General features: G+C 49.3%; 4 protein-coding genes across 4 annotated transcripts; 2 read left to right on the forward strand and 2 right to left on the reverse strand.

Annotated features, from left to right (window-relative positions):
• Window positions 1–4,177: 4,177 nt before the first annotated feature.
• DCS_00777 (uncharacterized protein) lies at window positions 4,178–6,256 on the reverse strand (the record flags this gene model as incomplete). The annotated part of the gene is made up of 4 exons (XM_040798113.1): window positions 4,178–4,474; window positions 4,545–4,595; window positions 4,787–5,053; window positions 5,189–6,256. The coding sequence occupies 4 exons, from the start codon at window positions 6,254–6,256 to the stop codon at window positions 4,178–4,180; spliced, it is 1,683 nt and encodes a 560-aa protein (XP_040658996.1).
• Window positions 6,257–14,563: 8,307 nt separating this feature from the next.
• DCS_00778 (uncharacterized protein) lies at window positions 14,564–15,326 on the forward strand (the record flags this gene model as incomplete). Its single annotated transcript, XM_040798114.1, has 3 exons — window positions 14,564–14,670; window positions 14,774–14,838; window positions 14,893–15,326. 3 exons carry the CDS (start codon window positions 14,564–14,566, stop codon window positions 15,324–15,326), a joined length of 606 nt encoding a protein of 201 aa, XP_040658997.1.
• A 2,207-nt stretch (window positions 15,327–17,533) lies between these two features.
• On the forward strand, window positions 17,534–18,460 carry DCS_00779 (uncharacterized protein; the record flags this gene model as incomplete). The annotated part of the gene is made up of 1 exon (XM_040798115.1): window positions 17,534–18,460. The coding sequence occupies one exon, from the start codon at window positions 17,534–17,536 to the stop codon at window positions 18,458–18,460; it is 927 nt and encodes a 308-aa protein (XP_040658998.1).
• Window positions 18,461–20,239: 1,779 nt separating this feature from the next.
• Window positions 20,240–21,067, reverse strand: DCS_00780 (FkbM family methyltransferase; the record flags this gene model as incomplete). The annotated part of the gene is made up of 2 exons (XM_040798116.1): window positions 20,240–20,733; window positions 20,815–21,067. The coding sequence occupies 2 exons, from the start codon at window positions 21,065–21,067 to the stop codon at window positions 20,240–20,242; spliced, it is 747 nt and encodes a 248-aa protein (XP_040658999.1).
• Between the last annotated feature and the right edge of the window lie 2,266 nt (window positions 21,068–23,333).

Consider the following 23,333-nt stretch of genomic DNA (forward strand, 5'->3'; position numbering starts at 1 on the left):
GGATGGGAACCCGGTTGCTCATGCATGCGATTGGCAGCGAGAACTCGGTGCTTGAGAGATGCACATGTACGAGCACCAGCACGCGGGCACGCTACAAGTGCTCCAGCGTCAAGGATAGTGTTGCCTACAAGTACCCCGTACATATACCAGCGCCAGTGTGCGTGTTTGCGCGGGCGGCCTGCACGCGATTAAAAGCAAGGATGCAGACGAACAAGTACCACCTACCTAGTTGCATCTGCCGACCGTGATACTTCCCGCAGGAGGTCATACTAGCCACCCAGCCGTTGTGGCCGAGGCGCCGCCACGTCTGGTCCGAGTCCTCGCACAGGTGACTCGTGCCAGGACGTCGTCGTCCAGCGCCAAATCAATACCGACTACGCGAACGCCTGCACCTGTACGGAACACATAATACCATCTACGCGCGCGCACTCCATACGTGTGCATGTGCATGCGCGAATGCCACAACCTGCGTTCGGTGCTCCGCACTCGAGGCAGCATAGGTAGGCAGGAAACACACCCATCGACTGTGTCAAGGCCCAGAATAGAGTCAGTGGCGGAAGCGGCGGCGACAAGGACTTCAGCCACCTGCCGCCGCGGCGTACGATACTCGTTTGCAGTACATGGTACTGGCTGCTACGGTGGTGATTTGTCCGTGCTCGAACATTGTACCGGTACGGATACCTGAAGCTACCATTCAGATGACAGTACGGAGTATTGTTGCTTGCGACGACCACGCACTCGCTCGTCCGCACGCATCAAGTACTGGTACGGAGAGGGCTACTCCGTGCACGTCCTGGACGTGCCAACCATGATCTCGCACATGCACGCGTCGACGGGGGGAGCAGGCGCCTGTTTGGGGTCCACGTGTGCCCGACCCCAGTCGTCGACCCCAGCCTCTGGAACCGAGGAAAGGTGTCGTCGGTCCCCATGCGTCACGGCATTGGCGTGTTTCTAGCATTCGAACCGAACTCGTTGCACATACATGTTCTCCGCGCGCACGTAGGTGTACGGAGCAACAGTGCGGAGTGATGTTACTAGGCGTCCATCTGCGCGCTCCCACTTGCCGGCGTGCGGCGTGCCTCGTACGATGACTCAGACCACCTCCAGCAAGCACAGTGTGCATGGGTGAGTTTGAGGACGAGGGCTGGCACGGTGTACAGGTCAATAAACGTACAGTACAGCTGCACGTAGGCACGTCCGGCCTGCGCACGTCGGCATGCGCCTGCTTGTACATGCCATGTACGGATGCATGTGCTCGCACGCAACCCAGCCGGTCGACCAAATCAGCTGGAATCATGCAGCTTCCAGCAGGGGCCAGGAAACCCAAGATTCGTTGAGCATGTACAAACTGAATTCATGTACAAACTGAATTCATGTACAAACTGAACTGCATGTACAGACTGAATTGCACGTACAGACTGAATTGCACGTACAAACTGAATTGCACGTACAAACTGAATTGCATGTACAAACTGAATTGCATGTACAAACTGAATTGCATGTACAAACTGAATTGCATGTACAAACTGAATTGCATGTACAAACTGAATTGCTTGTACAAACTGAATTGCATGTACGGAGCGATACTCTGGACGAAGTGCAGAGTACATTGAATGTTGCAGGTAGTATTTACTGCACATGTACCCAGTACTCCGTACGGTGTGCAGTACGCCGTACAACATCGTGGGTTGTTGCACGATGCCACCACAGTATTTGTGCAAATACTTGTGCTGCCCTGTGTACGCAAATAGCCACCGTGTACTCCGTACCGTACGGGAGTATGGAATGCACATGTAAGTACTCTCGGAGTAAGCAACTATGTCAAGTAATGTACTCTTGCATGTACAGTAGGTGTACTCCGTACGGAGTACTTGCATGCACCCGAGTTAGAAGTAAGTATTACTCCGTACTCCATACGGAGTACATGCACACCAATTAGCGAGAGTGTACCCCGTACTTGTGCTCCGTACCTTGTACAACGATTAGTGTAGGGAGCACTTGCAAGTAAGTAATATTAACACTGTACTGTACGCATTCTGTACTCCGTACGAGCTTGACACTTCCTGCGCACCCCTCGTGCCGCGCAGCCCAAGAGACCAGTGGGTGATGGGTCCCTCTCTGCCCCTTGCAGCCCAGCCCAATGGATTTGGCCCTCCATACAACACTACATGCACATGTACAACTAGGCGTACAGTACAACCAAGTACACCTTCGGAGCTCAGGACATCGTGTCTGTCCAGTGCGGTGCTGTGCGCGGCGCGCCTGGTGCATGCACGGCGCTCGCACGCCTTGACACAAAGTGCTGCCGGGTACGGGACACTACTACACGCACACTCGGTGGATGCATCACTCGGCGGATGCATCACTCGGCGTAAGGGTCCAAAAATTGAAGCCCGAGAAAACCCACTTTCGGGGACCTCCAAGTCGTCCTCGAGTCTCGATTTTTCCCCACAGCTGGGCGGAGCGCCACGAATAGCGCTGCTGGGGGGAGGGGGGGTGTCTGTCTGCCTTGGCCGGCCCCAGGTGCGCGCATCCTGGACACCTGCGTGCCTGGTTCCTCCTTGTGCCTGTTCGAGCAAGAGTTTCACGGGCGGGTGAAAGGGCTCGTACATGCATTCCGTGCTTACTTGCTCGACACATTTCGAGAGACCGCAAGGTGGAGGACGGGTCCGACGGGAGCAAGCCATGTGCAAGCGCACGCCGCACACCTGCTGATGCGTTCGAGCATGAGCACCGAGGAAGCAAGAATACGGCGTCGTCGATGATAGTGACGCGGGTGCGGTGACCAGCCACCGCCGTCAGAGCCGCCGCCGTCGTGGAGTCGGTTGTGCCGGAGCCCCAAGGTCTAACTGGTCGCCTTGCTGCAGGCTGACTGGCACCCTGCGATGACGCCGGGAGCATCCTCCTGACGTGGCAACCCTTAGCGGCTACTCCATCATCGGAGCTCGTGGCCGTCCGAAGTCATGGCCATCTACAAAGAGTTGGTCGCCCGCGCGGTGGTGACCGTCGTCCTCCACACGCGCGGAGGACTCTGCACTCTCCTCGCCTGGGCAAGGTATCACTCGATTTGTTCTCTGGACCAAGAATCTGATAAAATTTATGCTTCGGTCCCCGCGAGGCACACAAAGCGGTGATGTGGCGCTCGGATCCCGCCGTTGCTTGGGTTCCCACGGAGGAGTAGAGTGCGGCCGCATGGCAACGGGAGGTGCAAGCTGCGGCACGGAACCTGTAGCAGCGTGCTGTGTTTTTATTACTCCTTCGTTCGCCGTACGCGCCACGCCCAAGGGGAGAGCATTGGTCCGCACGGTTTACGTGCGAGTCATGCATGCATGTACCGTTAGCGACACTTGAACCCGTCTGCTTGGGACATGCTGCGGTGCTTCTCGCCTCGTCGTGACCGTGATGCAACGCGCCCGGAGCACTTCCTGAGGGTACGGTTCATTCAACCAGCTTTGCGTGCCGAGGCAGCAAGTGCGCGGCCGTTCAGCATCTTACACCATGTACGAGGACATGCAGCACGATCAAGTACTTGTGCTTCTAAAGAACACACGCTCATCGGTCCTTGTCATCTTCCTCTCAAGCTCGCCAGAGAGTGTGCGTGGGTCGTCGCCTGCTCGACAAAGGCTGTCAAGGCTGTGTCGTCTGTCTGGTGACCTCGTCGGCCACCTATTTTCGCAAGACGCTCGACTCTAGCCTTCTTTCGCCATTCCCTTGAGCCCACCCACTCGTCTCCGGTCGCAAGAGCAGACCCGCGCGAGCACGCCCGCCGTCAGGCTGCGACCGTTGTTCGCTCGTTGCGATGCATCTCCGATGGGTTGCTTTGGATCTGTCCATCTCCGCCACCTCGACAAGGGATTTCGACGGTGGCGATTGGCAATTGGCGTGGCCCGGTCGGTCGCCTTGCCTCGCCGATGGTGAGGAGCGTCGCCCTCCTGGCAGTGTCAAGACTGCACGGTGCACGGTTTGTGCGGCTGACTAAGCCCCGCCGCGGCGCTTGAGCGCCCATCCTTGTGGCGACGGAGATGCCGAGGACGTCGGAGTCGATGCCACGGCATTGCCGTACCGTGATTTCGTATTGCAATCGTCGCAACTGAGTGAACCCAGTCCGTCGAATGCGCCGTGGCCTACGGACAGGGCGCCGAATGAGTGTACGTCATTTGAACTGTGCAGCAGGAAATCAAAGAGTCAAATCCGAATCCTGGTTCGCTGCCTCAGTACCCCCCGTCGGTGTCGGTATCTGACACCAATTTATTCGATTTCGCGGAGGAGAAACGGTCGCGTCGTCGTCCCCGGAGTCGATGTTTCCGACGACGTGAACACCTCGTGCCCCTTTCTGGCTCCCAGGGGTTTTCTTGACCTGAATGGAAGGTGGCGTTAAGATGAGACCGGTGACTAGATTCAACGCTTGCAAGGTCTTCGTACCATATTCCAGGAAATCTTGGCGGTATCGATCCAGCGCGGGGTAGATTTTCACCTGTTGCGAAGCGCCGCTGTGAATATAGCCCGTGGTTTTTGTCTTCGCGGGTATGGAGTCTAGGACCTACTACATTCTCCCAATATTCCCTTAATGCTGCCGTCTTCAAGACTCCATCCCCCTAGCGAGCCTTGTTAGATCAGTGCGGTGCCGGTTTCGGGACAGCACTTGCTCTATGGAGGTATTGATGAAGAAGCTGGTTGCTCTGGCGTAGCCTCTCGAATGCTTCGTTTGGTGTGGCTCCTCGGCGCTACGGTTCCAAATTGATGAGTGCTCCGCGGGTAAGATGAGAAAGGAATCGTACCAACGTACCTGCTCGCGTAAAAATTCGTTGTAGGCCTCTACGCCCATGTGCTTGTCTTGATCCTGGTGCAGAGCCAGCTGATAAAGTTGAGCCCTGGTCAGAAACTTGCGGCCCTGTTTAGCTCGGCGGCGGTTTAATTCATCCAGCCCACCAGGAGCGTCATCGGGTCGTTCAAAGACATGACGGTAGAAGCCACCGACGCGAACATCCCCTGCTCTGTCGAAAGCAGCGGACGATCCTGCCATGGCATCCATTGCTTCGATGCGCGAACCGGCCTAAGAGAACGGCACGCACTCGTCAGATGGGATTCGACGTCGCATCTGCCATGGAGAAAAACCTACGATGAACTAGTGCAGCATGCTGTATTAGTATGGGCTGCGCTCATCGACATGCTACAGAGGGTACCTCACCTGTTGAACAAACGCTTGTCCCAGAGCCTTGCGTGCCTCGTTTAGGAATGCAAGGCCGGCATGAATGCCGCCGGCGACAACGATGCTGTAGCCGGGATTCGCGGATGGAATTGCACCCTTCTTGATCGAAGTAGACGGAGCGAGCAGGCTAGACCATCCGTACTTTCTACGCCGCGACTCGGGCGGCTGCTTCTTTGCTGGATTCCCATCTCCACCGTCCAGTCCACACTCACCCTTTCGAAAGCACCTCACGACTCCGTTGTGCTTTTTGCTGGGGTTTTCGAAAGGAAAGTTTTTAAACCACCCATGCAGGCGGTTGATCTTTTGGCGGAGCTTCCGGGCGTGCCATGCCGAAGGATGCTTTTTATGTTCGGAGAATTCCTTTGCGTCTCCTGCACGTATGGTTTCGCCATCGACAACTGCCGTTACATGATCCGGCACATCGGCCAGCTGTGGAGCTACCGTCAGGAGCCGATTGCCATAGGTGCTGGCGTCAAAGTCCGGGTTGGGTATCCATTGCAAATCGGCAGCGGTTCCCTTGAAGTCTTTGGGTACGTAAGCGTGGGCGATGATCTGGTCCTTGTGGATTCCGCCGATGTAGGCGATCGCGTCCTGGCCCTGCATGGCCGTGGGATAGAAGGGCCCGAGAGACTTTCGAACATCGATGCCGTTCCCTGCCGTGGCGATTTGGTATATGAACCCTTCGCGGCCGTATTGGGACAAAAGAGCGACGTTGATGGATGTCCATGCTTTGGTAAACATTGTTCCGATCCGACGGCCATTTTTGGTTATGAAGTTGTATAGGCTAAAGTCGCGTGTCGAATCGTCAAGTGTGGCTCCCCACGGCTTGAAGCCGCCTTGTTCCTGAACTTCGAGGAAACTTCGGGTGTCAAAGCGATAGACGCCATCGTCCACGTGAAAGTCATGCACGCGATAGACCTCGTCCACGTCATTGAAGCGACTGAGGCCTTTTGTTCTGATGTGAGAACTATTCTCAGCATACGTGGCTGGAAGCCAGGAAAGCAGTATGAGAGCGGAGAGAAATAGAGAAAACGAAAGGCTATGCATGGCTCTGAAAGAATGGAGGAAATATTATGCAGCAACACAAACGTAGCCACTCCGTAGAATGCCTGGATCTTGTTTTCCTTTAATAGCAAGCCAAGCTACCGATGGCATTGCTAGCACATCCGATGCCAGGAGCTAAAAGCGCGATCGACCACGGTGCTGACTTGGCTACTTGATCCCACGTACAACACTTGCGTACTCGTCAGTATATACATGCATGTATGTACAGTAGTTGTACTGAATGTATCTGTACTGTATGGATTTACTCGATAGCACATGTACTCCGCCGCTACATCGTGGTTGCCCCGACACGCACAGTACGAGTCATGCATATACCACCGCCTGTTTGATTCGAGTCGAGGTCCGCACTCCTTGCTTGTTGTAGCTGCACTGTGAACGCCGCGCGACACGTCCATACGGTGCAGTACCGGTACACTATGAGCCACTGCTTATCGAATGTTACCATTTCTGCATCAATGGAGGATGGTGCAAGTCCGTGCCGGCCGTACATGTGCGAGATCAAATGAGCAAGTACTCCGTACGGAGAAATACTGTATTGGGCATCAGCGCAAGCTAATGCTGTACCAGTACAGTTGGCGGCTGTACAAGCTACTACTTACTGTACTCTGTGCAGTGAGTACTTGGGTGTGGCTGGTTGATTCATGCGGTTAATGCTAGCTGGAGTATATAATCTCGGCAATCCCCTCCATGCCCCATCCGGGTTCCCCCTTGGATATAGGGTGGCCAACAAACCACCATACACATCAGCAACTATATTTGCGAAGATAATCTCGATGATCCCGTGCTTTGAATCGAGAAAAACGGAATGGCAGCCAAGATTTCAGCAGTTCTCGCTACACTCTGGTCCGAGATGCCGGCACCGCCAACTTGCAGTGGCAGTTGTAAGCGTCACCTCCCCTGCTAGGCTGCACCGTGGGGCAAGTAGGAATTTTCAGATATTTACATGTTTACATTCTGTGTTATACGGCAAAAATAGCAAGCTTCGGCAAACAAAAAGTGCGTGAAGATGGCAAGTAGTACGGACAGGACTCACTGGCAGTAATACCTGAACTCAGTCCTGTTCATCATCACCGAGAGCCCAACGCCCGGTTTCTCATCGACTGCATTTCGCCGAATCTCGTACCGAATGAAACCTGCACTGGCAAATGCCTCATTGCTGCAAAGGGAATGCCAACAAGGCGACACCCGCCAGTGCCCATTGCTAGGATTCGTGCATTGCACGAGCACTTGTGTCGATGTGTGCCGAGTACTCCTACTGCATGTGCATGTAGACAGACATGCAAACAAGTGCACGTACGTTTACCGCTACAGGTACCCGTACCACGCACCATGTGTGCCTTCCTGTGCCAGGTTGTCTCCGCGTCTCCGTGTCTCCGTGTCGCCATGTCGCCATGTCGAATTGGCAGCCGTGCACGGCAGGTGATGGTGTCCCATGTCGATTGGTTCATTCATGCAGCATCCAGATTCGGGCCAAGGTTCATTATAGCCTTGTCTTATTATACAGATAAGCCAGGGATCATAATATTCGTCTTATTCAAATGCGCCCGCTGTACGGAGTAATGAACGTAAATTTCCTGTTGCAACTAAGTCTGTCGATTTATATGTCAGACGACGCTTGAGCGGCTTACTCATGTAACAAGGCCTCGCTCCTATAAAGGTTGGGAAGACAGCTCGTTGCAAGAGGAGGCGGGCCAAACCGTAGGCTACAGGCGCTAGAAGCTCAGGGGGCAACGGTAGTGGTGGAGAATCCGGCATGCGCAACTCGTAACATACGCGTATCGGAAAATATTCTTTCCTTCGTCCTTGGATTTAGTCTCATCAGGGTACATGGGTGAGAATAGCATTGGTGAGGAGGGATGCGAACTAGCAGCCACGAGAGGGACTTTGTGTGGCGGATGGTGTAGCATCAATCTCCGAGGAGCTACGCTTCCTCCACTCTCTTCTTGCAAGTACTGTGAGTAAAGTTTCCCTAGCTTTGTATTGGAGACCTCGTCACATGCGAACCAATAAGCATAATCCTCCAGCCCCCACTACTAACCGTGCCACGCCCCACTTATTAGCGACTCGGATCCCTCGCACCAACTAAGTTGGTGCTCACTACCACAACGCATACATCACCACAACGCACACATTAATAGTAGCTTCGAATTTAACCGCGCTTTACACTACGAAGACCACCCTTTCCATCACAGATCTGGAGATATTCTAATACTCCTTCCTGCCGCTATTTACGGGCCCTTTTTGCAGCTTCAATAAATGCCCGTTTTGCTGCGTTGCGGGCTTTTCTATCCGCGGCCTCAATTAGACGCCGCGCTTGTACGATATCGTCAGATGCCTTCAAATCAGCCATTTGACGCCCTTGTTCAACTGTAAGTATACCGCCGGCTTTGAGGACCTTATTCTTCGATGCCCGACGTAATTGTTGAGCTCTTTCTGCTTTCTTCGTCCGTAAGAGGTCCCTCTTCAGTTGTATAACCTCTGCCGCTATACCTAAGGATCCACGGATAAGACGATTAAGGTTGTAGTTAAAGCTATCGTCAAGAACCTCATTTTCGTTCATTACATCCTCAATCCGGTTAGTAACCTTCTGGACCTGCCGTAGTGTAATTGGGGTTGAGAAGTTGGAAGAACTAGGGAAGTTGGGGGGATCAGGGGATGGGGTCTTTGGCGCCCGTAATTGCACTGCCTGTATAACCAATTGAGGATTCAGAGGATATATACCGGTCTTTTTGAATGCTAATAGTATTGTAGTACGTTTGAACGCTTGTTTTCGAACCTCTTGGATTATTGAGAGGAAATCCAGCTTCGTAACATTAGCTAGGCCTTCTCGGACCGCGAAGTCAAGAGCCTTTGCGTGATAGTGCTTTAATGGCTGGAAAACAGCTACATTAAGCGGTTGCAGAAGATGCGTAAGATGTGGTGGTATTGCAAATGGGATAATGTTCCTTTCTTCACAGAAGGAAATAAACTCAATAGTGTAATGCGATCCGTGGCCGTCTAATATTAGTAGGCGTTTGCTACTAGTTGCAGATGCATAACGATCGAAGTGCTTAATCCATTGGAGGCTAAGTTGATCATTCGAATATCCGCTGCTTGATAAAGCAATAACTGTATCCGAATGAAGCTCTTGTATACGGTACCATTGTAACATATGAAGCTGCCCAGTTAGTATAAGGAAAGCAGGTATATACCGTCCATCGGCAGAGATAGCCTTAATAGCTGTTACTGACTCCCTGTTTTCTGGTATACTGAAGAGATGTGCCCTCTTTCTCTTTGTTACGATAAATTGGTCTTTACCGACCCCAATTCGGAAGCCTGTTTCGTCCATATTCCAGATATCGGCAGGAGGTATACCTTCCGTTTCAATTACATCTTGTAGCTGTTGGAAATAGGATCTGATCCTATCTACATCCTCTGATGATTGGCGGTTTAAATCAAGCTTCTTCTGTCGTTGCTTTATGTATTGATGGCGTTAAATAAAGCGTGCAGTCCAGTTCTTTCCAACAGTTAGGGCTAGGGTTAATAAAGATAACGATACCCGCTCCTGTAGAATGCAATTTGCAGCATCTGTAATGAACTCTGGTCGTACTGCAAAATTGGTAGCATTAAGCCTATCAATATACCGACATAATGCTTTCTCTTCTGGTCGAGATAGCTTAGTATTGTGGCCTTGTGTACCGATTCTTGGACCAATGCTGGATAATCGTCTTTGTAGGCGGAAGCGGGAGATATTAAATTCTCGGGCAACTTGGGTGACTTTTTCGTGGGGAAACTTAGTAAGATAATCAATAGCCTCTTGGACACGCTTCTCGGTAATTTTCGCATCCATAGCTGTTGTAGTTGTAAAGATATTTGCAATTGAAGGTATTTGAATTAAAATGTGTGCGTTGTGGTGATGTGTGCGTTGTGGTAGTAAGCACCAACTTAGTTGGTGCGAGGGATCCGAGTCGCTAATAAGTGGGGCGTGGCACGGTTACTTGCCTCGAGGAGCAAACGGATGCATTACTTGCTTGCACACAACATCGTCCTCGTGCGTGCATGCACACTCCCTGCTACAACGATGTTGTCTCCACCACGATACTACGCTATCCGGTGGGAAGAGAAAAGGCAGCAGGATACCGAATATGTTCACACAATAATGTCGAGACGGTTTGCACAAGGGCAAAGTCGGCGAATCGCCTCTGCGCTCCGCTTCGTTGGAGCAAGTTTCGCCTGACAGCGGAGGGTGTCTGTTTGGAACTGGGCGAAGCCTCTCGGCCGCTCATCTCATTACGAGCGCCAACGGCTCCAACGGTGGACGAGGCTTCGCTACTGATGACGTGGTAGGAGGGCTACCACTTGCAACCGACGCGGAAATGCTAAAAAGTATGGATAGCAACAATCACGCATTTGCTCATGCCAATAGAAACGGGACGATATTGCATCCAGGGCACTCGGTGCTTGGCAGGGGGGCGCAGGGAAACTAATTTCGCCGAATCTCGCAATCAACTTACCTTGGACAACGAAAAATGAGCCCTGCAGACTCGGAACAGTGAAAGGGGAGGTAGCTGGTTATGGCCACGGAAAGGCTGATGTGTTCCTTTTTCTTGTTCCTGTCTTCTTGGCAATGTAGATGGCAGCATCTTCAAGTGTAGCCTTTGTAGCAGACACACTGACCTTCTGCATCCGGCATGCATGTGCAGCAAGAGCGCTCTCTTCATCGCTAGATAGCTTCGTTGGTCGGCCAGAGACACTGGTAATTCGCCAGCCATCGCAGGTCATTGCATGCCGTATCTGCCTTTGTGGTACCTGGAAGGTATGCAGCGCGTTGAAGAGGTATCGGTGGTGCTGTACGCGTTATACAGGCTCGTCGAAGCTGTTTGCGGCGATGGCCTGGTTCATTACGAATCTCAAGTGGTTGCCTAGCTGCCTTGATAGTGGAGGGGTGTTAACGAAGGTGTCATTGCTGCGCGTTGAAGATGGTATGGAAACCGGCGCGATTGAGGGTATCTAGGGGTGGGGATGCGATATAACTTTTGGCGACAACCTACAAGTAATGTCATAGGCATTAGGTTGGTTGGCTTTCCGTACCTACACGGCCTTCGCACGCCATAGAACCGCACTCGTGTCCACAACTAAACCGCATCTCGATGGCGTTTGGCTGCCCGCGGCGGAAAGTAGTTGGACTTATAAAAGCTCATGCAAGTGTAGGCGTTTGTGCCATACTTACTGTATAAATACATGCATGATAATAATAGTGGATATGATGCAACAGATAGTAGGGGATCCGCCCTGACTAGGGCTACAACGAATCAAGCATCGTAAGATGGGTCAGAATCAATCTATTTGTGTTCTTCTTGATTCTGTTGTTGTTGATGCCTCCCACCAGGTCTCCTCAGCGCCTGCTTACATTGGCGTAAAAGTGGACATCGTTACGTAACTAACTTACCTAGACTTTAACCCCGTTACAGGCCGGGCCGTTGGCGCGACAGGATATTATTATGCGGAATAATGCGGATATGTCCAGACGAGTTCTCTACAGTACTGTATTGTCAGTCTGCTCCATGCTCCATGGTGATACGGATCAATATTATAATGCCGAGGTACTCCGTATTCGCCGGGGTGTAACCCATGCAAGCCCCACGAATCTTCTTGCAATGTCTACATGTACGTACGGAGTACTTATTTATATACCTGTAGGTGTACACCTACGTGCGAGTAGTATATCTTTCTAGAATAGCCTTGTGACATTAGTTCTTCCAAGTGTTCAAAATCCTGTTGTTTGTGCCCCCTACCAAGTACTGTCTGTCTATGGAAGGATTCACTCTGACGTGTACTCTGCCAGTGTGCCAACTTTGGCACGTCTCATTTCCATCAGCATCTCTGTGTTCATCACCATATCTCGGCGAAATCTTTCCAGCAGTTTGTACCCTTTCCAGGCTAAATCTTAACAGTCTCGGCGAATAACCGGCCTTTGACCAATAAGTTACCCTTCATGATATGCTAGTTGCCCGAAATTGACGCTCGCATCCGTTTGCACTACTGTACGATCTGTACCTGTAGGGCGGCAGATGCATGGATGGAATCTCGGCCGTATTTTCCTCCAACGCAACGATGCCGCCACGCATGCGAACCAGAAGACGATGCCCGGAACAGATACAGAAGAAGGAGACAAATGGGCGTGAATGTCATGAGCACAAATATCATGAGCACAACAGGCTCTCTTTCAATTACAAAGATCGCACGAGATTGGTCTTGGATGCTATCGGCCAATTATCATCCTTGCTTCTAACAACCTCCATAACTAGCTTCATACGTATTGATGCATCATCAGTATAATGGATTCTGTCGAAGAAGCCGCGGATAAGGGTTAGAATATAGAAGTCGTCTCCTTGGAGGATGTCCGACTTCTCGTTGCGACGGTTCAAAAAGCAGACTAGAGAAAAGACTATATTAACCAACAGATCCTATTCTGTTGGATTTGAAACTGTAGTGGTGTAAGTACGTGTGAAAGCCTAGACGCGAGTTTGTCAGTTGGACGGACGATGTAATTGCAGCATCCCGTAGTATCCAAAACCTTTCGTCGTACGAGTTTACACCCAGTTGCGGCATCCATCTCCACCCAAACATTCAAGTATTAGCTTCATCCCTGCTACGCCCTTAATACCGCATAGCCTCGATGCGCGCTACTCGTACGGGAGCTATCCTGCCCATGTATTGGTGCCATCAACTTGAGCTGCTGTTGCGTGACTAAAAGGATGACACAGGACATTAAAGCCTCTTACTCACTTCAGGGATGGCGTCGGGGACCTCCACTGGCGTAATGTCTGTGAAGCTGCGCCACAAGAATAGTATCACTCTACAAGTTCGGGTTTCACGTTGACAACGGTTCGGCTGGCAGGGCAGACATTTCGATGATCAGAACGGCAAAGAGAATACGACGCTCCTGCTTGCTTCTATTTCTTGCTTGAATTCCGTATTACCACCAATCGGTCTCCCGCTTCAGATTGATAAGAAGAAGTCTTGAGTGACCTATTCTGGGAAGGATACGGTGTTCGTTGAGGTGGCGGACCATATGTGTCGTCCTGTCCGTTGATCAACTTCATTGATGCTCCGACTGGTGGCATATTCGGAAGATATGCACTGAAGATGTATGTAGGTCCTCTCTCGGAGCATATGTGAATCAATTCGCCTCTATTTCGGGCAGGAAGCCTCAGCGCCCAAGTGGCGACAGCGGCCTTGTCATCAAAATAACTTCGCACCTCTATATGGTTCTGGGGCGGATTTTCGCGGGCGACAGGTGGAATAATGTAAACTATATTTTTTTGTATGGAGCATAACCCCGGAGTTGTATTCGGCACGCACGTGAAATGAGACCATATACTGCTGACTGCGGAGCGAGCATCCAAATTTACTTGGTACTGTTTCTGTCCGTCAGTCACCTGAGGCTTTCGTACTCTGGGTAATTTTGGTTTTGTTGTCCCAAATGTATGGCCGCATTGCAAGTCGGGATTCTGCAACGGGGTTTGGGGCATGCCTTTTGAATGGTACACGAAGAAAATTGCGAGCAGCCCCGGTAAAGGGTGCTGGAAATAGAGTATCAACTGCTAAGCAGTTATTTAGCTAGACGTCTATTGGCGCCCTAACTCACCTCCGTTATCATTACAGCCTACCACCAGGTAGGCCTTCCCTCAAACTTTATGCGGGAAGGTGAATGAATGCATGTACCGCCTACCTTGTCTTGTACTATAAGTAATACTCATAATACTTAAACAACAGGTTATGTAACTATATCTGAGCCTTGGGCAGTACCTTTATTACAACACGAACCGTTCCTCCTGCTGGCGCGATCCCAGGAACAATTATAGTACAGACACCTACGGGATACGTAGTTAACTACATCTGAGCCTTGTGACAGGTACCTTTATTACAACACGAACAGTTTCTCCTACTGGTACAATTCCAGGAACAATTATTGTGCAGACACCAACGGCATACGTAAATACATCTGGGCCTTGGACAGGAACCTTTCGTACAACCGAATCGTTTCTCCTACTGGTACAATCTCGAGCACTATTATAGTCCAAACGCCTACGGCATACGTAACTACATCCGAGCCTTAAACAGGTGCCTTTGTTGCAGCCCGAACCGTTCCTCCTACTGGTACAATCCCGGGCGCAATTATTGTACGGGTCCCCACAGGGTATGGGTCTATAACTCAGCCTTGGGCTGGCACTGTTGTAATAGCCCAGATCGTTCCTCCTACTATTACGATTCCGGGTATAATTATTGTACAAAACTCTATAGGATATGTATCTACAATCGAGCCTTGGACTGGCTGGCACTGTCGTAACAACTCGAACTGTTCCTCCTACCGGTACTATACCGGGTACAACTACTGTGCAGACCCCTACTGGGTATGTTCTATAACGGAGCCTTGGACTGGCACTATCGTAACAACTCGGACCGTTTCTCAGACTGGTACCATTCTAGGAACGATTATTGTACAGCTTCCTACAGGTATATTACCACAACCGAACCTTGGACTGGTACCTTGATGACTACCGGTACTATTCCTGCCACTGGTACGATTCAGGGTACAATTGTTGTACAAACGCCTACTGCATATGTTTTTACAGCCGAGGCTTGCACTGGTACTGTTGTAACAATTCGAACTGTTCCTCCTACTGGTACGATTCCGGGAACGATTATTGTACAGACTCCTACGGGATATTTTATTACAATCGAGCCTTGGTGGTCTGGCACTATTGTAACAACTCGGACTGTTTCTCCAACAGGTACGATTCCGGGAACGATTATTGTGCAAACACCTACAGGGCATGTTACTACAACCGAGCCTTGGACTGATACTGTTTTAACAACCCAAACTGTGCCTCCTATTGGCACCGTTCCTGGAACGATAATCGTACAGACTCCATTGGGATACACTACTACAACTGAACCCTGGACTGGTGCTGTAACAATTACCAAAACAGTTTCTCCTACTGGTGGTATTCCCGGAACAATAATCGTGCAGACGCCACTAGCATATATCCCTACAACACAAACTTGAACCGGTACTGTTATAGCAACTCAGACCTTTCCACCCACTGGTACCGTCCCTGAAACGATAATTGTGCAGACCCCATTAGGATACATTATTACAACTAAGCCCTGGACTGGTACCGCGATATCAACCCGAACTATATCTCCTGCGGGTACTATTCCCTGAACAATAATCGTGCACACACCACCTGTACACATTACAACGATCAAATCCTGGACTGGTAGTGTAATAACTACCAGAACAGTTTCTCCTGCTAGTACCATTCCCGGAACAATAATCGTACAGACGCCACTGGTATATATCAATAGGATTTCCACGGCGGGGGTTTGGTGGCCAACCCTGGACTGGTACTGTTATAACAACTCGGACTGTTTCTCCTACCGGTACCGCTCCCGGAACGATAATTGTGCAGACTCCATTATGGGAGCTGGCTGTTTGGCCCACCATTTGAAACACGAAAGTAATGTAATTACAGGCTGCTATGCTAACAGTACTTTAGTTGTACTTGCACGGAGTACTGTAGGATGAGTGGAGTGGAGCGTACTTCAATGCCATACACAGACATACGGTAAAAATACGTGTACTCAACATTCTTGTGCTCCTTGGCAACGGCTTGCAGCTGCTGCTATTTCAAGGTGGCTGTAACGCCGCAACGGCAATAGGGCAGTTATGACATCCGTTGACCTACAGCATAGGGCCGTTTGTATTCTTAATTAGGTACAGTATTACTCTGTACATGATAACGCTTTGTCGCCTCAGCGAGTCTGTCCCGACTAGGCTGCAAATATTGGGCGCCGCACTGAGTTCGGGCTTCCTGGATGCTATATGTTGCAATTAAGTCCCTTCGCCAGTGCCGACAAGGACAATTGACCCGCGAAGGAATCAAGACATCGTGTCCCCTCCACGTTCCGGTACTGGTGCGCAAGCATAAGCAATAATTACCCTCTGCCCATGCATATGCACTTAAGTATGTAGTTTCTGTAAGTTCTGGTACACCAGCTGAGCCCAAAATTACTGAGAGTGTGCTATTGTTAGACGCATATACTTACGTACATATACTGCGCGCCTATGCGCATTAGATATTCTCTTAATACGGCCAGCTTCTTACGGCTGGTTCATGAACAAGTTAGTGTCGAATCATATGCATCCGTAGCAATACGAAGGTGTTCACTTTCAAGAACAACGAATAGAAGTGTCCTCCGCACCCCAATGGAAGATCCACTCGGCTGTTCTCATGCGCGTGTTGGTTCGGATTCAGTTGGCCCAATACCTATGTATTTATACATGTATGAGTACGGAGTAATACATGCACAGTAATACTTGCAAGTGCACAGCACAAGAGTAGGCCTACTTGTACATACCTAAGGAAAATGCACGTTACATCGCATCATGATTTTACGATGCGGCAGTGTGCATGTACGATACCACCAGCACCAGCACCGCCTAAGTGCTAGTGTTGTTTTGTGCAATGGGTTCCGTTGCACCGTGTCGTGCACACTCAACAAATCCGCAAGCCGTCAATGCACTACGGTTATTTTTACCCACGGATGCAGTCAGGTCAGATCAGCCAATCAGAGAAAGACTTTATCTTCATCTGCTTGAATCAAGTTACGACGCCCGCCCTAGGGCAAGTTACTGAATGTGGGTTAGACTAGGCAAAGTAGCACAACCGGAGTGCCGAGATGGGGGACGCTGTGATGAGGGTGGAGAAATATCAAGCATTTATTTCATCTTGATGCTACGGCATCAGTGCCCCCGCTTTGTTAAGTGACTGAAGTACTCCGCACTCCGTACAGGGGGAGTATTTTATACGGGGTACATTATTCTATTTTTAAACCCACAGGCAACGCCTCATCGAAATAGTATTCATGTCGGCCTACTATTTCAATCGCGTCACATCAATCACAAAATCCTATTCTCCCATGGCCATGCTACATTCCAGCTTGTCATGTGTTGAGGGTACTACAGTTTGTGGGACTTGGTTCAATATGCGCATGACCTTAGTCCTATCAAACATGACGTTTACGTTTAAATTTATTGTCAAGTAAAGGGTTTCATTACTCTCGGAACGAAGTATAAATATGCTATACTCCTGGCCCGAATAGTAGTCAAATATTGGGTACACAGAGAGCATCATTCCAAGACCAATCCTTACTAAATCATCTCGGCAAATCTTATTGAACCCTACCCAGTTTTCAGCAAGTATCGACATAATGCGTTTCCAGGCCCTCCAAATACTGCTTCTCGGCTACGTGGCCAGCACGGTGGCTTCAACAAAATGCCTGACATCGTCGCCTGAGTTGTATTGCTCTGAGGATACGCCTCATTCTGTTGAATATTGCGAAGAAAAACTAGCCAAGCAAAGGGATATGATATCATGCCAACGCTCCAAGAACCCTGGCTTCTCTGAAACGATAAACATTGACGTTTACATACATGTTATTGCTAACGAGACTCATGGTCACCTCGACAACCAAACTCTAAGCCGTCATATCTCTAGAATAAATAGGGACTTTACTGCCTCAAACATCGCTTTCAAGATCAAAGGCGTTGACAAGATCGTCAGAAGCTGGCCAATCGGGTTCGACAATACTCATGACATGATAATGAAAAGCGGAATCCAACGAAAGGGGGACATGAGCGCTCTGAACATCTTCTTTTTGGCTCATATTGATGACCCCCTGAAAAATCATGTTCTTGGATGGTCTTCCATGCCCTGGTGGGCAATGCAAGAGTCAATACGCGATGTCGGAAGCGATGGGATATTTATTCACTCAGAGACTGTTCCTACAAGCTTGAACATAACCGCGAAAAAAGATGAGAGCGACACCACGACGCATGAAATTGGTCACTGGCTTGGCCTCTTCCACCCGTGGGATAACACCCTACCCGACTGCAGTGGCCCTGGTGATGGGATAGATGATACGCCTGCTATGACGCGGAACAATATCAAGGGCGCTCTTGGTCCTGACTCGTGCCCCGACTTAGCTGGAATGGATCCTGTTGACAACTTCATGGTATATACCCACAATTCTGGTGAAAACAAGTTTACGCCGCAGCAGATAGAGCGCATGAGGGCTATGTGGTTTCAGTATCGTGCACCTGATAATGGGACTTCTAGTCTCTGCAAGACTGCCTAAGCATGCTCGACATATATGGGGTCAGGCCTGATATGGGTTCGTTGGATAACGCTGATACGAAGCATTGGCTGCGACTAGAAAACGGCTGTTGAATGGAATGGGCTAGGCAAGTAGAATCTCGGGAAAACTCTTGATATTGCATTATTCAGTCATTACATACAGTAACCACTTGATCGTCTACATCACGAAAGCACCAACGCTCTCTTTTCTCTTGATCTTGCCTCTACGGGTCTCGTGCGTAGTCAGATGCGACTCTTGTAGATGCTTTCACTACCCGTTGCAAGGAAAGGGGAGTGTAGGCAGCTAAAAATATCTGTGAAGAGGACATTCATTCTCAATAACCGATTAGTTATGACACTCAAATTTCCATGGTCCTCGTAGAATGGGGGGAGTACTGCGATGCGGTTCTGCCGAGTGATGCGGTCGCGGGCAATCCTCCTGCTAGTCCCCTTTTGCCTACCAGCGAGACAATTGTCTCTAGATCTCTTATGTGTATTGTTTTATATGTCGGATAAGTATCTGCAGAGACTACCGGCAGGATGGGATAGCTGCCTCCTCCTAGCTCACTGGCAGAACGATTGCGTTGCCCAAGAATTAGCTCATATTGCAGCCGCAGTCTTTCTTGCCAGTATTTATTGATATTGCCCATAGATATGGCAAGGATGGGTCACGAAAATCGGAAAAAACTCCTAAAAATACATTGGATAGGCCATTGTGGGAGTCCCCCAAAGTATAGTCGAATCAAACGTCCCCCCACGATGTAACGGGTTGGGTAACAAGGCTTAATACATCAGCCTTGTCATCTAGTCAAAATGAAATGTCTCTGGCCGATATAGTTCCGCAAATGGTCCAGGACCAGGATTTTGCATACAAACTCCATCTTATGCGGGGAAACTACCTCTGCCGTTGTGGCCACCCCTATCGGTGAGGGACGGAGTCTGTTGCAACAGTCCGAAGGAGACCCGTCGAGCGGATCACACGTACGCAGGCAGTCATCAGATGGTCAGAAACGGTCTGCGTGGTCTTCTGGAAGTTGTACATAGAGTTAGCAAGGGGTTTGTCGCAACAGACAGCATCCAATTCAGCGCGCCGCTCATTTTTTGTAGCCTAGTTGGGTGCGGCAGGGTTTCTGCATGTAAGTAATTAATATGGCAATGGTCCGAGCAAGTGCCCTGCTTACTTGCACAGGTACACCTAGTTGTACTTGTACTGAGCACATGTAAATGTAAACGGGAGTGAAAGTGTGCCCCGTTTCCCAACCAAACCCACCCCGATAGTAAACACGTTTTTCAGCTTGTTCGTCGTGCACACGGTCCCTGCGGTTTGTCACTGCTTGGACGGGTCGAGCACTGGGTATTGTAGGGTTGATGGCACACAGAGCGCACTGACAGGCGACAGAAACCGGACGAGGATTTCAGAGTTTGGCGAGCGGCAAACGCCCCTGCAAACTATTCATGGAATATACAATGTCTCTCTATGTGTTACCGAGAGATTGTTAGACAAGGTTTTTCTTGCGCTCTGCGCAACCTCTGTGCTTACCGCCTGGGGCGGATATATTTTGGTCCTAGCGAGGGTCAATGCGCCGATCGCCCCAGCGCTCTCGCCGTGCTGTTGCCCGAGTTCCATCTCCCCGGGGAAAATATCAAGCTAGTTAGTCCTCCATCCACACTCTATTGTTGCTATTAATCAGGTCGCCGATGGTAGCGATGCCGCCCGGCTGAATAACCCCGGCCCTGGATCTCTACCTTGCCAGTCTGTCCGTTTTCCTACCTTATACACTCAAGCTCCAGAGTCATAGGGGGGCATTTGCACGCCCTCATTCTTGAGCTTTTCTGCGGCAGCCCTAGCCAAGGGCTCTTCTTCGGTCAGGCCAAAGGAGTGCCATTCAACGAGGAGGTAGTCCACGACTGTCCACACGCTCATGTCTGCCATGTGAGGAAGGATCTGGTACTCCGAGCCTTCGATATCCATCTTTACGATGACAAAGTCGCGGGGAAGTGTGTTCATAAGTAGCCAGCGAGATAAGTTAATAGCAGAGAGCTCGGTACCGTTGCTTTTGGACTTTACGGCGTCTGGGTGGTTCGCGTAGATAGATGAGCCCCAGAAGTCTTGGGCGGAGTTAACGGTGTCGAGATAGAAAGTGCGTGTGCCGTCCCTGATATCGACAACGGTTGAGGGAAAGATGGTAACCTTTATGCCTAGGGCAGTATATTTCTCTTTGGCTTGGACGAGCGCCGTATTAAAGTATGGGTTCGCTTCGAATAGGAAAATCTCTAGCATGGTGATATATCAGTCCGTTTCCCAGCTCGTGAATTAAATGCAATAATCCGGTCTCCATCAGCCAATCTACTCACCCGCCTGTTCGTGCGTCGCCCAGTCGGGACGGGGAAAATTGTAGGCAAATTTAGCGCCGTCATGTTGCAAAAAGGTCTCTAATGAGTCTGCGTTATTCGCACCGAGATCGACAAAGATATAACGCCGCTTTTCACCGCTCCGGTTCTGCATCGCATTTCTGGGTAAAATATCGTCGTAGCGGTACAGCGCGCCGAGGAAAACGACTGAAAGGATAAAAGCGCCGAGAATAGCGATGTTTCTATGAATTGACATGCTTGTATTGTAACTTCGAATTGAGGTGCTGGGATGATAGCCACAGCAATAAAGGAAATTACACAAAATAATGACTTGAGAGCGGCCTTAGAGGGGATAAACAGATTGAAAAGCGCTTCGCATTTTCGCTATACTCGCTTACTTCTTACCCTTTGTTAGCATCACTTTTAGTCCTGGGTCAAGTACTTCATGGGCTATCGAGGAGGGCCGGAAACGGAGAGCCACGTTGTCAGCTACGACACAACATAGTGTTGCGTGGGCTTTTTTGGGTGGCAATTTAGAGCCAACCCTTCAGGATACCTGCCAGCCACCTAACTTCATGGGGTATATAGTAGGTGGCAATGTACGAGATTAACACTTGTCCGCAATGAAAGAGCCTAGCTACCGACAACTAGTTTGTTCAGAAAGAACTGGTGGTGGGTCCGGGTAGCCCGCCACTGGCTTAACCGTCAAACTATTGCCGCCAGAGGCACAGAGCAGAGTTTGGAACTCACCTTTCTAAGGAAGGGAGGCTAGGGGCCAACTGGATAAATAATAGTTGTAATTATTACTCTGCCTAGTTTGGTTGGGTTGTCAGACGACATACAGTAGAGCTAAAAGTGTATATCACGTGACTTATCACGTGACTGCTAGTAAGAAGTGGACTGAGTAGAATTAAGCTGGGAGAGCTCCTCGGGCGTAGGGGGGCTCTCTGGGGATCTATGCACTAATCACCCTCGTCCTTACGGAGTACAGCTAGCTTACCCGGGACTGGCGTTCTAACTACTAGACCTCGTTACACTCTCTCTGGTGAACCCATTGCGTCTGACATATAGTGGATTCATAACAAAGCCCATCCTACTAGGGAAAATTGTTCTGAGTGTTGCGGACTGACCCCAGTAGGGCAAACAGTGGCCATACTACTAGCCGTTGCGCCATGCGGCGCCCCCTTGCTGTATCTAGTAAAAGGGTACGTATTGATAAAGCTAACACTTTATCAATTAGCCACGCTTTTAAGGGCCGTTACTGCTCTTCTTAACCATTGTACTTGGGCAAAGCCCAAGACCAATAATATGGAAAAGGTGAAGTTTTCCTCTTTCCTTTTATTAAAAAGGCTTTCTTTTAAGTTAAAAAAAATAAGGCTCTAGTATTTAGTATATTTAAGTTCCCTTCTTGTAGTAACTCAACTATTGAAAAGCGCTGGAAATCTTCCCAAGTGTTATAATATTAGGCTTTGCCTAATAGAGCTATGTCTTAGGACAGAGTTACGTACGGTAGCACGTAACTCGTATCCTATAACTAAGCAGGCATTAGAGTATAAGTACTCTAATGCCTAGTACCTCGAGTTAGCGTTCTGTAGATTTCTTAACAACTATTTCCGACCACTAGATACTAGCAGTACTAGTAACTCTATAACACCAAGCCCAATATTACTTAGTCAAAGTAACTCAGTATTATGGTCTTGGGCTTTGCCTAAGTACAACAATTAAGAAAAGTAGCAACGGCCCCTATAAGCGTAGCTAATTAATAAAGTATTAGCTTTATCAATACGTACCCTTTTGCTGGATGCAATAAGGGGGCGCTGCATAGCGCAACGGCTAGTAGTATAGCTATTGCTTATACCCTACTGGGGTTAGTCCGTAACATTCCATACTTTTAACAATATTCATTACTGGTTAATTAAATGCATACACATACTTAAGAATCCAATATTCAGCCTAGCTAGGCCTTGCCTAATAACAGTACTATAATACAGTCCAAGTCTATATTTAATTAAGTATATAGTAAGTTATCTAGTACTATATATATATATCTTACTATATAACTAGTATATTTTTCATTTCTTAGTTAAATATTATATAGAACACTAAGGTACCCTTATATAATATTTGAGAATATCTCAGGACTATAATAAGCATACTTAGTTAAGTGAATTTGTAAGGCTAGGCGCCCGAGTAAAGCTCGGGTAGACAGGAAGGCAGGGCCGCCCTAGGAGTAGGGCACGCCCCGGCTATAAAAGGAGTATAAGTACGGAAGCTTAAAAGGGATTAAGCTTTAGTCTTGAATACTAATCGTACTACGCCTTACCTAAAGGTAGTACTTACCACTATAGCGCGTATACTACTATACCGTATACTTTAGTAATAGCTTCCAATTTAATAGCGTTTTGTAGTACAAAGACCGCCCTTTTTATTATAGACCTATAGATATTCTAATACTCTAGTTCTTTACTATTTTCGTATATTTTTTGCAGTATTAATAAATACCTATTTTACTATAGTATAGA

The sequence above is a fragment of the Drechmeria coniospora genome, chromosome 01, assembly GCF_001625195.1.
Source record: "Drechmeria coniospora strain ARSEF 6962 chromosome 01, whole genome shotgun sequence".
NCBI classification, from domain to species: Eukaryota; Fungi; Ascomycota; class Sordariomycetes; order Hypocreales; family Ophiocordycipitaceae; genus Drechmeria; species Drechmeria coniospora.